At 39.8% G+C, this 17,813-nt stretch overlaps 1 protein-coding gene across 4 annotated transcripts in view; it reads left to right on the top strand.

Annotated features, from left to right (window-relative positions):
* CDC14A (cell division cycle 14A) overlaps positions 1 to 17,813 on the top strand; it is a 178,992-nt gene that overhangs the window by 62,281 nt on the left and 98,898 nt on the right. For all 4 annotated transcript variants that reach the window (XM_088022345.1, XM_088022344.1, XM_028101915.2 and 1 more), the window contains exon 5: positions 2,361 to 2,440. In XM_088022345.1, coding sequence (XP_087878471.1) covers positions 2,361 to 2,440 — 80 coding nt within the window. The remainder of the gene's footprint in view (positions 1 to 2,360; positions 2,441 to 17,813) is intronic.

Below are 17,813 nucleotides of genomic sequence, written 5' to 3'. Positions count from 1 at the left end.
ATCCCAGGACCCTGGGATCATGACCTGAGCCGAAGGCAGACGCTTAATGACTGAGCCACCCAGGTGCCCCTAAATTTGGTATTTTAATGACTCTAGCATGCATACATACAGTAATGCACTCATTTATTACATTTCACCGATCATCAGGTTGTAAAAGGGCATTGTATTTACCTGCCCCCGGACCCTTCCTGGAATTTATATGGCCTCTGCTGGGTTTCACTTTGCACTTATTAATAATTTAGCACTGGGATAAAAATAAAAACAGACTCTCATCTTACAGTGTGAGAACATGGGTCATGTGTGCTAAGTCATGCAGGTAAGATGAGTAGCTAAACCCTGTGGGGTATCCAGTCTAAAGAAGGATTTCATGTGGACTGTTGCCTCTCCTGCAGAATGGTGCCTCGAAATTAAAGGGAATTAATGTAATTGCTCCTGAGGAGGGAAATGTAGTTTTGCTTTTCAAAGGTCGTTGTCTGAGCTTTAATTACGCCATCCAAACACAGAAGGCTTTTACAGCAGCTTTCCCTTTTAGCAGAGGTAGTCAACTTTCCAGGAGTCCTGCATCTTTAGGCTTGAGAAATCACCACATTATAACTGACTCTATAGGGTATAATCTACACATTAAGGCCCAGCAAAATCCTGTTTTCATATTGGTTACTCAAAAGAGGCTTTAAAGCTAGGGTTGGTTTAAGTGGATTTTTCTGATTATTTGAGCTACAACTAGAGCTGTGATTCTCCCTTTGTAAAATCAGTGACTCACGCCTAGATCATTCTTTGATGGTGGTTTCATTTTCTGGGCTGTTTTTGTTTCACATTCGATTGGCTTTGGTTGGTGTGTGCCCTATCAGACCGTCAGGCTTACTTGTCAAATGAATATAGAGCTTTCTTTTAAACGCTGGAAGTCTCTTTTATGTATTTATTTTAGTTTCCTTTCTTTAGAGAAGACAGAATTAAGGTGTTTTCTAGTCCTGAAAATGTTAATGATTAAAAATGCATGTAATATATTGCTAGTGGGATAGCTTAAAACTCAAAGGAAATTTGTAAGTAATAGAGGAAGTCCCTGCTTTTTAAGAATTGAGACCCTGCCACTCTTGCTGAAATGCACAGGGTTTTGAAATAATGCCATTAATTCTAGGTAGAGAGGATCATTGGGAATAAAATTTGATTCAAACTGTAGAGGGAAATGTCCTCAGCTCAAAGTTAAGATATTAAATCACACTTAGGATAAAATTGGAGTCTGCCTATGGTTTGTATTGCTCTGCACTATTTGGCCACCACTTGGTTCTCCTTCCTGTGTTCTAGCCGCACTGAGGATCTCTCTGTCCAATCATCAAGCTCTTTACCTCAGCAAGGATGGTGCCCTCGGTATTCCTGCTGCCCGGCAAGCCCTTCCTTCTCTTCCTTGCTTTTCCATGGCCTGTCCCCTGCAGATCTTACCCTCCCTTACCAGGGAGCCCTCCCTGTGCCTTCCTTCAAGTAGCCCCTTTCTATTCTCTTTCCAGAGCCCTGTTTATTTCCTTTTTAGCACCTATCTCAGACTGTATTTATTTTGTTAACTATTGTCTTTGCCCCATAATGTAAATTCTGTTAAGAGAGGTACCAGTACCTGGCACATATTATATAGTCAATATGCTGATTAAGTTGTTTACTGGTTTTAAGAGCTCTTTTTTGTTTCTTTAAGATTAGTTTATCATGCTGGGCCAGAGGGATTTAAGTATCCTCAATATCAACAGTCAAGCCAGTGTGTTTTCTAGTGCTCTTTTTAAAAAAAATTATTTTTGAATATTTTTATTTATTTATTTGAGAGAGAGAGAGAAGAAACCCAAGAAGACTGCACTGAGCATGGAGCCCGATGTGGGGCTTGATCCCACAACCCTAGACCACAACCCCAGCCGAAACCAAGAGTTGGGCGCTTGACCAACTGAGCCACTGAGGTGCCCCTCTAGCGCTCTTACCTGCATTCATTTTCAGTTTTGTTGTGATTTATTTTACTGTACTTTATTTTATTGTGCTGTGAGTGCGCAGTACAATAATGGAAGTGGAATTGTTCTGCTCCCAAAAGGGAAAACTCTGCCATTGTATCTGTTCAGTGTGCCTTGTAAACAGCCCTGGATGGCCTCTTTATGGATCTGCCATCTGTCTCTAAGCTCTTACCCATTTCTAAGCCAAAGGCTGCGGCTTAGCTTCAAGCTGAAAAGGAAATTTTGGCAGCTTGGTTGCTGTCTTTTAAAGGTTAGCATTATCACCATGACTGACAGTTGTCAAAGTGGAAAAAGGGAAATGCAAATTTGGTGAGTAATTAAATTGGTTTTGTGTCATTCTTTGGTGGTGTTCTAAATGTTGCTATTTATCTGTCTTAGGTAATCTATTTAAAGAAGACACCAGAAGAAGCCTACAGAGCACTCCTGTCTGGCTCAAACCCCCCCTATCTTCCGTTCAGGTATAACTCTTGTGAGACTTGGGCTAATAGCACTTGGCTAGACAGCTGCTGCTGTAGAGTTGGATTGCTGTGTTTTTAATTGTCTTAAGACTGTGACCATGATGTTATACAGAATTAAATGAGATGGTAGCTTTTATTATTTTATTTTTGCTGAGTTCTTTTCCTCCTATCTAGTAAGAATAAAATAGCTTTTTCCTTTTAGGAATTAATTTTCTCCTTGAATTCTTTCTGTGTCATGACCTTTCAGCACAAAGAGTGCCTGATTTATGAGCTAATAAACATGTCAAGATTTGATTTGTTAGATTTCAGTACTCTACATCATTGATTCATCCATTCAGTCTTTCATTTCATGAGCATGAGTGAGCTCTGACTGAATGAATGTGGGGGCTGGGGATAGAGAGTAAGACCCTCAAAGTACCTTCTCAGAGACACATGTTCGATGGGGACCCGAAATGACCTGTTTAGCACATGAATCTAGCTTATATCTTGAGGAAGGCTGTTTCTCATTACAGTGTTAGAAAATACTTTTTAAGTATCAGCTGAAGAAGGTTTTTTAAAAATTTCAGGTAAACTTGAGCTTGTTTAAAAAATGGAAGGGAACATATAGCCAAACTCCTATAATGGTCATTTCTGATAGAATTATGAAAGATTCTAACAGTTTTATTTTTGCTTTTTGTTTATTTGTGTGTCCAAATCTACAAACATCTGTAATTCTTTTTTTTTAAAGATTTTGTTTATTTGAGAGAGTGAGCAAGAGAGCACAAGCCGGGGGAGGGGCAGAGGGAGAGGGAGAGGGAGAAGCAAGCTTCCCGTGGAGCAGGGAGCCTGACATGGGGCTCGATCCCAGGACCCTGAGACCATGACCTGAGCCGAAGGCAGGTGCTTAATGGACTGAGCCACCCAGGTGCCCCAGCATATGTATTTCTTATTGCTGTTAATCTCATAATTACCGACAATAATGAAAGAAAGGAAGAGCAAAGATTGAGGAGGCCTCTTTGTCCGTCTTCCTTACTCTCCTGTAAACTCACAGAGGGCAGGTCTTGGTGCCTGACACTTAAAAGTGATTTTAGCAAATATTTGAATGAATAAATCAAGACTAAATCCCTTCAGATCCAAGGGGTTCCCATTTCTGTTTCTCAGGCCATAGGAGGGAGCATTAATTAGGCACAGGGTGGGTGTCAAGGTCGGGAGGAGGAATGGGGGAGATACTGCCTAATGTGCTTGATCTGCTTGATCTGTTTGATAGTCTCAGGAAGTCAGAGGAAAGTAGTGAGAGGAAAATATCCTCCAGTGATCTAGGGGATGAACTAATTAGCTACTGAAGGGCGGATAAAAAGTGACAGATTATGTATAGAAGCATTTTAACATGGAGACAAAGCTTGTTTTTTCCTTCCACTCCTAATGGCTTCTATAATTTGAAAGCCCTTTGTAAAATACAATTCTAATTTTTAGAGAAGGGTAATTATTTTAGTCAGTGTGGGCTATTGTAACAAAGTAGCATAGACTACTACCAGTGGCTTATAAACAACAGAAATTTATTTCTCAGTTCTAGAGGCCGGATCAGGGTGGTCATATTCTGGTGAGGGCTCTCTTCAGGGATGCAGACTGCTAACTTGTATCCTCACATGGTAGAATGAAGGAGAAAAAGATCTCTGGGGTACCTTTTTTTTTTTTTAAGATTTTATTCATTTATTTGAGAGAGAGAGAAAGAGTGGAATGAGGGGGAGAGGGAGAAGCAGACTGCCCGCTGAGCAGGGAGCTTGACGTGGGGCTTGATCCCAGGACCCCAGGATCATGACCTGAGCCGAAGGCAGACGCTTAACCCACTGAGCCACCCAGGCGCCTCATGGGGTGCCTTATAAGGGCACTAATCCCATCTTGAGGGCCTCACCCTCATGACCTAATCACCTCCCAAAGGTCGCATCTCCTCTAATATCACCTTGGGGGTAAAGATTTCAACATGTGCATTTTGGGGGGATACCAACACTCAGTCCATTGCAGTAATAATGAAAATATTAATCACTCTACTAAGTTCTAAGCCTAGTGGTTAAGAATATATGCCTTGGAGGCAGAGACACTGGGTTTGAAGGTTCATTCTGCTTTTTACTACCTGTAGAAAGGATAAGCAACTGGAGCAAGTTACTTCTACTCTCTGAGCCTCTGTTTCCTTTTCTGTAAAATGGCTTCAGGCTGTCCTGGGAATTAAGTGAAGTAATGCGTTTATCATTATGTCTGGCACAGTAGCTGGCTTTTGTTTTTCTCCATGTTGTTAGTACGATTACTATTATTAATAAGAACTAAGGATTTTCCACATGGATATAAATATGAATAGAAAGTATTTCTTCTAATGATCACACCTAGTTGGGGCAGGCAGATCTCTAGGCACATTAATTAATTGTAAAATAGGTTGTATAAAAATAGAGGATAAGATTAATTCTTTTTTTATTAACGTATATTGTATTATTTGTTTCAGGAGTACAACTCTGTGATTCATCAGTCTTACATAATTCACAGCGCTCACCATAGCACATACCCTCCCCAATGTCCATTCCCCCAGCCACCCCATCCCTCCCACCCCGCTCCACTCCAGCAACCCTCAGTTTGTTTCCTGAGATTAGGAGTCTCTTATGGTTTGTCTCCCTCTCTGGTTTTGTCTTGTTTCATTTTTCCCTCCCTTCCCCTATGATCCTCTGTCTTGTTTCTCAAATGAGGATAAGATTAATTCTGACAGAGATTTGGGAAAGTATCAGACTCATTTAAGCTGAGCTTTTATTTATTATTTTTTATTTTAAAGATTTTATTTATTTATTTGAGAGAGTGGGTGAGAGAGAGCACAAGTAGAGGCAGGGGGAGAGGGAGAAGCAGACACCCGGCTGAGCAGGGAGCCCGATGCGGGGCACGATCCCAGGATCCTGAGATCGTGACCTGAGCTGAAGGCAGATGCTTAACCTACTGAGCCACCCAGGCGCCCCTAAGCTGAGCTTTTAAAGCTAGATAAGAGTTTGGAGAATGAAAGGGGTCAAATTAGGCACAGTTATGCGCTATGGAAAACGCTGGAGGTGTGGGGTTTCTAAGGTGACCTCAGAAGTTCTCTGTGGGAGGAGTACAGTGTCCGTGGTAAGAGAGGGGTCGTGTCTGCACAGGATTACTGAGGCACTTTACCCGGGGACAGTGAGGGCTCATTCAATTTGTTTGCTAAATTGGAAATATGTTTGCAATTTTTTTTGGTTGTTATTTTGAAAAATAACACACACAGCTGGAAATTATAATGCTGTAATATTTGTAAAATTGTAATGTCAGTCAGTAGGCCCGCTGGACAGTGTAGCTATTTAAAAATTTTAAGTGGAAAATATATATTAAATTTTATGCTGCTGATATTATCCATTCAGAAGTCAAGGAAGATGTATTTCTCTTTCACTAGCTAGATGACCCTTGCTATCCTAAACTGTCAATTTAGGTGAAGATACTGGAGGAGGAGGAAAGAATAAATTCTTTTAAGCATAATTATATGTTTAGCTTATATGTGCTAGGTAATTAATTTGTTTCCTGAGAACTAGAATTTTTGACTAATTAAGATCAGAAGAGAAGAAAAGATAGGAAGAAAATTATTATCACTTAACATAGAATTAAGCAATAATTATTACAATTGTAGCCTATTTTTCCAAATTGTTTTTATTTAAATATTTGAAAATATAAATATATTAACATGGTTCAGAAATTTAAAAAGTATGTAAGGTTTACAGTGAAAACTCTCTCCCCCACCCTTGATCTTACCTCTCTAATTTTTTCTGGATAACTTCTGGTATTTGTTTCTTCCATATCCTTCTAGAGTTTCATATAAGCAAGTATAATTAGTATTATATTAGTTTCAGGTATACAGTATAGTGATTCAGCAGTTCTACACATTACTCAGTGCTCATCACCATAAGTACATCTTAATCCGTTTCATCTATTCCACCCATGCCTGCCTCTCCCCCCAACCTCCCCCCTGGTAACCATGTTTGCTCTCTATAGTTAATTCTGCTTTTCTTGGTCTCTTTTTTTCTTTTGTTTTGTTTCTTAAAATCCATGTATGACTGAAATCATGTGATATTTGTCTTTCTCTGACTTATTTCGCTTAAGCCTTATACCCTCCATATCCATCCATGTAGTTGCAAATGGCAAGATTTCATTCTTTTTTAATGGCTAACATATGTCTTCTTATTTTTCATTTTTATCACAAAATGTAGCACACTGTATATACTATTCTATACCTTGATTTTTTTCACTTAACTTGCCTTGGATATCTTTTCATATCAGCACACGGAGAGCGTCCTTCTCCATTCTGTATTATTTCTGTGTAATGTACAAGAACTCACGTAACCAGTCTGACATGTAGACATTTAGGTTGTTTGCTATCATTTCAGTTGTAGCTTTTCAATTCACGTGGTCTGAAATGTATTTTAGAAGAAAGAAACTGAGACACTACTCTGGAGAAAATTATAGTGTTGTGGTTAGACGTAAAGGGATTTTAGTAATCTGTTTGCATAAAGGTATTCATTATATGAGAAAAGAATGGTTAATGAAAAAATGAGGCATTTCTTCCTTGGTCTAGGCACCTGTTTCCTACTAAAAGGTTGAATGTAACTTGAATGTAACTCTAAGTTTTACCTTTCTGATAGCCCAAGACATCAAGAGTTGTGTTTACATTAAGCTGTGTTTCTAAACCCAGACTCTTCATAAACCATACATTTGAAGCAGAAAATACCACAAAGTAGTGTAAAAAATGTAGTTGAAGAAATAGTACAGGTTTTCTGGAATTTGACTAAAGAGACTTACTTTTTTCCTAATGCTAAGATAAGATGGGAGTTGATTTTAGTCTCTAGCCCAGACCAACTAAGGCTAATACAATATTAAGAATCATCTTACAGTTCCGGTCAGCCATCATTGCCTTGGCCTTCATTTGTAATCTGGATTCTGTCATCCACTAGGTTTTTTACATCATTTATTGTTATACTTTTATCTTCATTGTCTAGATTTCTTTTTAATACACTATTGCAGTAACTTTTTTTTTTTTAAAGATTTTTTTTTTTTATTTATTTGACAGAGAGAGACACAGCAAGAGAGGGAACACAAGCAGGGTGAGTGGGAGAGGGAGAAGCAGGCTTCCTCCTGAGCAGGGAGCCCGATGCAGGGCTCAATCCCAGGACCCGGGGATCATGACCTGAGCCAAAGGCAGATGCTCAATGACTGAGCCACCCAGGGGCCCTGCAGTAACACTTTCATTTAAAAAACAGAAGCCTTAAGGGACATCCATTTAAGTGTTATTGTTTTATCGTTGAAAAGTTTTTAAAAATGAAGACCAGTTTGAAGGCTTCTCGAAGTGTGGTTGGTGTCTTTATGTGCCTTCTTCACTGAAATGCCTGTTTCTATTTGTTCTCTAAATTCTTAGTGTGTTTCTAATAAAGGGGTTTTAAGGCTACTGTGAATTTAAATAACATTGTTCTTCAAGATTTATTCCTTTAATAAATATTTATCTGAACAGTCTCTTCTGTTAAAGCCTTTCTTCATTTTTCTAGAGAGGCTTGGCAGGTCCTTTGCCTGTAATTCCCTGTTAAATTTTGTGTATTGCATTTTGTTCAGGCCCCCTTACATTTGCCACATACATGATTAAAACAAATGTCTTGGGGCACCTGGGTGGCTCAGTCGGTTAAGCATCTGCCTTCGGCTCAGGTCATGATCCCAGGGTCCCAGGATCGAGTCCCGCATCAGGCTCCCTGCTCAGTGGGAAGTCTGCTTCTCCCTCTGATCCTCCCCCTCTCGTCCTTTCTCTCTCTCACTCTCTCTCTCTCAAATAAATAAATAAAATCTTTACATTGAGATGTAATTGACATCAACACTTTCTAAGTTTAACATGTACAGCATAATGACTTGACATATATATGTTGTGAAATGATTATCACGATAAATTTAGTTAACACTCATCACCTCATATAGTTACAAAAAATTTCTTTTTGCCCTTTTGATGAGAACTTTTAAGATCTATTCTCTTAGCAGCTTTCAAATCTACCATACAGCAGTGTTGACTGTAGTCATCATGTTGTAGATGACATCTTCAGTATTTATTTTATAACTGAAAGCTTGTACCTTTTGACCACCTTCACCCAATTCCCCAATTTACTGCTTGTTCTTGATTACATTAATTATAGTAGACTTTAGAGATAGTTGAATTTCTGGCTTGGTGTGACACTCAAGAAGTGTTTGTTGTGATGTTATTGTTTGCAAGTCAGTCTTGGTTCCATTAAGTTAATGGAATTAAGTTCCATTTAGTTGTAAAGCAGTTGTATCCAAAAATATACCTTTGCTTGTATTGAGGATAGCCAATGTGTTTGTCAAGAGTGACTTTAGTTAGGGGCGCCTGGGTGGCTCAGTTGGTTAAGTGTCTGCCTTTGGCTCAGGTCATGATCCCAGGGTCCTGGGATGGAGTCCCTTGTCGGGTTTCCAGCTCAGTGGGGAGTCTGCTTCTCCCTTTCTGTCTGCCTCTCCCCCTGCTCATGCTCTCTCTCTCTCTCAAATAAATAAGTAAAATCTTAAAAAAAAAAAGTGACTTTAGCTGAAAACTAGAGGAAAAGGGTATTTTTCACCTAATTCAGCTCCTTGAGTCCATCCATCTTTCGTGTTGGCTTGGCAGTTGGCCTTCAAGGGAACAAGAAGCCATTTAGTTCTGGGGTCAGAGTCAACAGAGTTTGAACTGGCAAGCCTAGCATGAATCTTTTTAGGTACTTTTCCTTTCAGTGTATTACCACATTTATAGTCTATACTATTGACCAGTTGTTCCATGAACTCATATTAATTGTGCTTTTCTAAGGTCTCATGAGACTACCAACTCTTGGTAGAATTCTCAGATTGTCTTCTTGGCAGTCAATGGCCATCGTTTTCAAATCCTCCTTCTCTGATGTTCATAAAACAGTGTTGATGAAAACTCTCAGCCTCATAAAACATGGAGAATTGCACAACTCTTCTTTTTGATTTCTTTTGTGCTTTTAAATTCATTTTATAAAACTTACTTCTTTGTTTATGGGTCTATATGTGTCGACTTGGTAAGTTTTTTTGGTATTGATGATGGTTCATAAATCTATTGAAGTCCACCTTTCTATGACATATAATATAAAATGGAGAATAAAACTATACAGACAATAAATTACATCCAGGCTCCCAGTTTTGAAGACAAATACAGAAAGCATGATTTGAGAAATAATGACTAGGGGCAGAGGTGAGGTTGAGGTGGGGTGCTGTGCTGACACCCAATGGAATCAAGCAGGTTGGATGTTGAATGTTCTGTCTCCAGCTGTTAGTTTAGTTTTTTCTTTTTTTGGTGTTGGTTTTTTGCAGGTCTCTTCCTGGATAGGTCCAGGAATGCATTTTTGTGTGGCTATTTTATTTTAGATGGGAGAAGAGGCTAGAACTTATAGGTAGTATTTCCCAAAGTTATGTTGGTTCTCATATTTGGTTTTTAAAAATCTGAGAGGCTTTAAAAAATATTGGTGCCTGGGTTCTATTCCTGGAAATGTTGACATAATTGGTGTAGGGTATTGGGTTTGGGTATTGGGATTTTCAAAGACTTCCTACAAATTTCCAGTACGCTGGCAAGGTTGAGAACTACTGCGGTATACGAACTACCGTAGCAAAATAAAAAGAAAAATAAACGAATAAAAAGATTTAAAGGACAATTAAATTTAGAACTCTCCATCTTGGAGATTTAAAAAACACATTCTCATTTTAAAGATTCTGAATGGTTCTGAGTAATAAAGAAACCTGTTTAACTTCGTTTAACTCAGACTTTTCCGAAGTACTTCATCCTGAATCCCTTTCCACTCCCCACCAATTCTGTTAATATCTGGCAGCACCAGTGTTCTGAAACACTCTAGGACACATTTCCTGATCCACACCTGTGTGTAACAAAATAGATCTCTTGGGATTAGAATAATATGCTGCCATTTATGGAACTGTTTTTGTACTGTTTCCTGAGAGTCTTGGAAATAGATGGCTTATCAAATAATGGTATTTTATCTAATATGAACAGGAACATGAAACTTTTAGAGTAGGTGTGAGGCCAGAAAACCTTTCCTTATGGGAGGACCCACAAACCTCCCACTGGCAATCCTTTAAAGACATTTGACATTGAAATGAATCCATACTGTTTGTATTAAGGGAGAGGTTTGTTGTGTTTGGGGGATGACCCCTAGTCATATCCCTGTTGCTGAGCTATGTCTTAATGTGGGAAATCTCTGAAGCAATTACTCCAGATCATCTGGGCATGCCAGAACTTGTAGGTCTCTTAACAAAGGCTCAAAGGGGTCAACCACTTAGAACTTGGCATTAGGCTGCCTTCTTTCTTCTAAAGCAAAGTAAACATGTGCTGGTAGATGATAGATGTAATTATAAAATATATCTCTTCACAGAAAATGTTGAACCAGATATTTGTTAGCTTAAATATGATATTGTGATTTTTGTCAAAGTTTATTCAGCAATTAACTTTATATTTCAAAGGAAAAGTTTTCCTTACCATGTTTTTCTTTTGAGTATCAAAAATATAGAAACAAAATTTATTTTATGCTTTTCAGTGTATCTTATGATGGCTACCCTTCTGCTTCACAGTGTTGATCTTTGGGGTTATTTCTGCCCCCATGGATCTTTAATAAACCTTTGCTTTTAATGCTTGGTGTGATGAGAAAGATCTGCATTAGTTTTGAATAGTGAGGATGTGCTAGTTTCCTGAGTGTTGAAAATAGATGGGAGTAGATAGCTTATCCATTCCAAACTGTTCAATCCATTCTCAACAGCTGAGACGTGTTGAGTAACTTGGACCACCATCAAAAGCAGACTCTTTATCAGATTTTTCTTGTTAAAGTAGTAAATAAGTGCCATGAGACAGGATCTGAGAACAGAAACAACTGTCAGGGTCTCTATGACTCACTAAATACATGTAAGGAAGTGAGTTATATCTATTCTTTTTTTTTGGAACATGGCGGTGCTTCAATGGTTTGAGTTATGAAAGTTGGTTCAGATGACTTTTTTTGTTATTTCTATTTTGATGGTCCCAGATCTGTGTTACCAAGTTTCTATAGAAGAGTCAGTGCCAAACTTTTGTACTCTTTATAGTACATTTCTGATAGCCAGTCTTAGTTGATAAAGGTGGTTTAGAAAACTACTTTACATTAATTTAATGTATTTACATTAATTTACATTAATGAATTTACATTTACATTAATGAATATAGTTATTTTGTTGAATGTCTTTTCAGTACTTAAACTAAAGGCAATTTGCTACTATTTATTATTTTTTAAAAGATTTATTTGAGAGAGAGAGAGAGAACATGAGCAGGGCAAGGGGCAGAGGGGGAGAGAGAGAGAGAATCCTCAAGCAGATTTCCCACTGAGTGCGGAGCCTGATGCAGGACTCTGTCCCAGAACCCTGGAATCATGACCTGAGCCGAAATCAAGAGGCAGCCCCTTAACTGACTGAGCCATCCAGGAGCCCCCAATTTACTACTATTTTTATCTGTAAAGCAAAATTAGTGTGGTTAAATGGGTGTCACTCACATCTTGATGAAAGGCCCAGAACACAGAGGTCTGTTTTTTTTTGGTGCCTATTATTGCTAGTTCTTGACAGATTCTATTCTGCTTAGTTTATGTGACCTTTTAAGCCATGATTTAGAGATGAATTTTTATATCTGTTTCTTTGGATGAACAGAGTGATTAGTGTGTAGCTTTATGTTCAATCTGAAAAGTGGGATATTCTGTGTTCTGTTTTTTGTTAGGTACTGGTCATGCTCAGCTTTTGGCCCTGCCCCGGGAAGCCATTTGATTTTGCTCTTTGAGTGCGAGATGGCTTTGTTCTTCCCACGGATTCTCAGCAAATTTCATCTTGTAGTCTTAGATGATATAAGCAATCAGCTTTTTCTTTTCCCTGGACCTGGTTCACATGTGTCATGGATTTGTTCAGAGATTGGAAGTCGAGTATAATTTGGGTAATGATGTGTAGTATTTTGGGGCATTATCTACTTACGAAATATCCATACAATATAGTCTAGAGCCAAACTACCTAGTACAGTAGCTACTAGCCACTAGTTATGTGTGCTTTTGAGCACTTGAAATTTGTTTCATCCAAACATTTTGAAGATTTAGTATAAACAAAGTAAAATATCTTCTTTATAATTATGTTGATTACATGCTGAAATAATTTTTCAGATATATTGGAGTAAAAAAATATATTACTCATTAATTTCACTTGTTTCTTTTTACTTTTTTAAATATGGTTTTGAAAAAAATTAAAATTACTTATTTGACTCTCTTGTGGATGGCATCATATTCCCATTGGACAGCAATGCTCTCGATTGTGTTTTTGTTCCTGTACCTTAAAGATTGTTTTATATGATTTTTGCTTTGAGAAGTCAGTAGTTCCCAACCACTAGAGTTGTTCAGATATAAGTTGAATGATCTCTTGGTAATGATCATTTATTCATTCATTCAACATCCACAGCATATTAATGTGCCCAACACTGTGCTGGTCTCTGGGCATGCAGACATAAAGGACATATTCTCGGTCCTTAAGAAGCTCATGATTTTGTGGCAGTTGTGTAGATGGGATTCAGGTCAGTGCTTGGAAGAGTGCTTTCATGACCTTTGAGGTCCTTTCCAACCCATTGCTCTGAGGGTATTTGCATACCTCCTAACCACCTGTTATCCAGAGAACTTACTGAGAATCATGGAATCAGAACATATGTAGATCATAGCCATCCGCAGTATTTCTTTTTTTTAAAAGATTTATTTATTTATTTGAGAGAGCGAGAATGAGAGAGAGAGAGAGTACATGAGAGGGGGGAGGGTTAGAGGGAGAAGCAGGCTCCTCGCTGAGCAGGGAGCCCGATATGGGACTTGATCCCGGGACTCCAGGATCATGACCTGAGCCGAAGGCAGTCGCTTAACCAACTGAGCCACCCAGGCGCCCGCCATCCACAATATTTCTTCATCCAATTACTGTCAGCTCTTTTATTCTTCATTAGTCTCTATATTTTAAACCCTGTGCCTCTGTTCTTCATTCTTTCTTCATTTCAAACAACCTCATTACCAGAAATGCCTTCTCATTACTTTGTGTGCATATAGTCTTTCATCTCCGGTTTTGTCTTCTCATTGTTAACATTTACAAGGTTGCTTCTTTCTGAGTGATGGTCTAGATGCTTAGGTTACAAGCAGTGGTATGTTGGTAAATTGGCTCTGTAAGTAAAAAGTGCTTGTTGATTTCTATGGTGTAAATACACCCACCAATGCTGATTCGGTTCTCAAAATTCCTGAATATTCAATAATCACTTATTGGGAGCCTATGGGAGACAGTTCTATGACACTAATGGACGAAGCCCTTTCTCTTTGTATCTAATTGTGCATGGTGGTTCTTGTTTTCTTAAAGTTAATTTTTCTTCTATTGCTTCTCTGCAAAATAAATGCAAAAATGTGAAAATAAAACAAAAATCCCAACTGCTTCATCCGTTCAGATATGCATTCATTTAGTTTTTCATTCAGCAAATACGTATTGACTGCCAGCTGCTCCCAAGGTCATAGTTACTGGGTTTTTATAATGACTTCATAATAGCTTTATGGTTCAGTTGACTATTACGCTAGATGTCGCATTTAAAAAGAACTTTGTTGGGATGGATGGAGCTTAGATGGTCAAGCATGAGGTTGGGTTAAATTTGTATCTGGATGTGTCTAGACAGCTATTGGGGTATTAACTTATCTCTGAATGAAGAGCAGCCTTGTGTTTACCTGCTTGAGAGAGTTAATGCAATGCATGGCAAAACTGTCATGACAGATAAAGGTAAGAGCTGTGGTTTTCCCAGGCAGCATGGCAGGTGCAGACTTTTCCTGCAGTTGAAGTCTGTGGACTTCAGTGGTCCTTTATGGGGGAAGTAACAATACAACATGCCCTCTTATTTAACTCAGCAAATATTTGGCTCAGTAAGTATGAATGAGTGAATGAATGAATACATGGATAAATGAGTAAAAAAAGGCAAACCAGGAGTTAAGTAAACAATTGGGAACTGTAATTGCAAATAAAAACTGTGGGACTTTAAAACTTTCTATCACATCAATATCGTGATTTAAGTTCTAAAAGCTCTGTATAGTCTCTCCAAAGTGTCTGGGTTAAAATAAAAGCGTGTTTAATACCACTTTATTTAATTTAAGTGTTTATTCAGTATCTCTTTTGTGCCAGGCAGTATATCAGGTACTAGGGAGAAAAGGGTGAGTAAAAAATGTATAGATCCTGCCTTCTTTGAGACTATTATAGAGAGAGTGGCAGAGTCAAATAAGTATGCCACAATATAATACCAACTATAGTTAAGTCCGATAAAAAAACATTGGGGATCTGCTCCAGCCAGGGTGGCATTGAGGTTTTTCCCCGGAGACTTTGATCTGTGAGCTGGGATATGAAGGGTGACCTAGTCAAAAGTGAGCTGGGGAACATGTGGCCAGCAGGAGCAAAGGCCCTGTGGTGAGAGCAGAAGGCCCTATCCGAGGGGCTTAGACAAGGCCTTGTGACGGGCAGATTGTGGCGGAGCATGATATGAGGAGGCCTAGGCAGGTGGGGTCAGATACCACCAGGCCTTGTATTCGTTGACGATTTGAACTTTCCCATGAAAGCAACGGAAGTTAGTGAAAAGTGACTGGATCAGATTTACCTTTAAAAAAAATCACTCTGGCAGTTGTGAGAAGACTGATCAGGAAGGCGAGGCATGGGTGTGGGAAGGCTGTTGCAGGAGTCCGCCGGAGAGGTGGTGGGGAAATTGGGGAGAAGTCAGTGCAGGCAAGAGGCAGTTAAGAGGGAAAAGCAACGGAGCATGGTGGCAGACAGGATAAGGGGAATTGAGAGCTGGAGGGACATCTGGGCTCTAGCTTGAGCGATTGTGGAAGCCGCATCTTTTACAAGACAGGCAGTGCTGGAGGACTGGGTTATTGTTGTTGTTTTGGGGTGGGGCAGCTGCAAGAGAGTCTTCCCACACAGTGAGATGCCTTAAGACACTTAATTGGGAAGGTCATGTATGTGGTTGGCTATACTGTTTTGCAGTTTTAAGGAGTTTGTGCTAGAGAGAGCAATTTGAGGATCATTTGCAGATTGATGGCAATCTATATGGATGAGATGTGTCAGGCAGTTCTCCAAATGTGCTCCTTCCTACCAGCAGCATCGGTATCCCCTGGAAACCTGTTAGAAATGCAGATTCTTAGGCCCTGCCCCAGACCTATTGGATCAGGACCTTGGGTGCAGCCCAGTATTCTGTGTTTAAGGAACCATCCAGGTGATGCTGATGCACTCCATCTAGTCCTGGGTTAGGGAGAGAGCACGGAGTGACAAGAATCTGAGTCTGGGATTGAATGTTAAGAAGCTCTAACTTTTAAGGATTGGGAGGCGAAGGATGGCTTTGCCAAGGAGACTGTAGGAGCTGTGTTTGGAGAAGTAGAAGAAAAATCCAGGACGCCAGTGAATAGAGTATTCAAAGGAACGAGATACTTGTTGCCGACAAGCTCAGTAAAATGATGCTTGGGAAATGTTCCCTGTGCTTAGAAGAAGCAGATCCAGAGAGACAGAAAGTAGATATTGCTTGCCAGGGGTGGAGAGGGAGAGTGAGTGGTTAACTGTAAATGGGCACAGAGTTTCTTTTTCGGGGAACACAACTGTTTTGGAATTAGTGGTGATATGAATTGTGAATGTACCAAAAGCCACAGCATTGTGAATAAACTAAAAGAAGTCACTGAACTGTACACTTTAAAAAGGCTAAATTGGGAATTTTATCTCAATTAAAAACAAAGTCCCCCCGCCCCCGGGCTTAGCAATATGGAGATAATGGTGACTTTAGTGCGAAATGTTCATGGCACGGAGGAGGGTGGAAACAGAACGGAGGCTGTTAAGATAAGAGAGGAGAGAAAATGGAGGCGGGGAGAGAAGTGATCCTTCAGAGAAGTCTCATTTTATTTTATTTTATTTTTTATTTTTTTAAAAGATTTTATTTATTTAACACACACAGAGAGAGAAAGAGAGAGAAGAGAGAGAGCACGGCAGGCAGAGGGAGAGGGAGAAGCAGGTTTCCTGCTGAGCAGGGAGCCTGATGCGGGGCTCGATCCCAGCACCCTGGGATCATGACCTGAGCCCAAGGCAGACGCCCAATGACTGAGCCACCCAGGCGCCCCAGAAGTCTTGTTTTAAAGGGGAGGCCAAAAGGAGGGTGGTGGAGGGAAGATACCGAGTCAAGAAAGTTTGGGATGGGACCTGAAAATGTTTAAATTCTGTTGGAAAGGACCCAGGGGACAGATCTGGAGAAGAAAGTGATCATCAGTTGTGTTGAATAACGATACAGTTTCAGAGTTGAAGGGACTTCTGTGGTTAATGGTGTTTTCCTAACCTGGATCTCCATTTCATACAACAAAGTAGGCGAAAAATAATCCCGAAGCAATCCTCCAATTTAAACTTGAACATTGTGTGGGGCAGGAATCCTGCTGTCTTCCAGGGCCAACCATTCTATTTTCAGATGGTTTTGACTATACTGGCGGGGGGGGGGGGGGGGGGGGGGGGGGGGAGGGTGTTGAGGGAAATCAGCAGGGAAGAACTGACTGATCACAGGGGAGATAATGTTTCTTTTATAGAATAAAACCTCTCTGCTTCTTAAATGGACTTTAATCTTATTTCAGTAATTTCCTTCATTCTCACTCCCCGAAGGACTCAGTGCTGCCAATTCCTGAAACTTTGGGAAAGTTTCTAGTATTAGTTGGGTTGATTCTCTGACTTTTTTACTGGTACCTTAATATTCAGTTTTCTTGGTTTTGTAATTTATCACCACTCATCTGTCTGATTTCCAGCTTTTGGATTTTTATTGGTATTTTCTCCTCTCTTTTTCTCCCTGAACTTGTTGGGTTCTATTTTTAAAAAACCTTTCAAAATTCTCTTTTTAGTGTGGTTTTGGTAGATACATGTGTCCAATCTGCCACCTCTACCTTCTCTCTCTCTCGTTTTTAAAGATTTTATTTATTTATTTATTTATTAAAGATTTTATTTATTTGACAGAGAGAGACACAGCAAGAGAGGGAACACAGGCGGGGGGGGTGGGAGAGGGAGAAGCAGGCTTCCCGCGGAGCAGGGAGCCCAACGTGGGCTCAATCCCAGGACCCTGGGATCATGACCTGAGCCGAAGGCAGATGCCCAACGACTGCCACCCAGGTGCCCCATAAAGATTTTATTTATTTATTTGACAGAGAGAGAGAGAGAGAGAGAGCACAAGCAGGGGGAGTGGCAGGCAGAGGGAGAAGCACACTCCCCACTGAGCAGGGAGCCCAATGTGGGACTCCAT

The sequence above is a fragment of the Eumetopias jubatus genome, unplaced genomic scaffold (genome assembly GCF_037043125.1).
Source record: "Eumetopias jubatus isolate StellerSeaLion01/CBP00866 unplaced genomic scaffold, mEumJub1_p1.0 scaffold_4, whole genome shotgun sequence".
Lineage (NCBI taxonomy): Eukaryota > Metazoa > Chordata > Mammalia > Carnivora > Otariidae > Eumetopias > Eumetopias jubatus.
The sequence above is the reverse complement of the archived record's forward strand: the minus strand, read 5'-3'. Positions and strand labels throughout refer to the sequence as shown.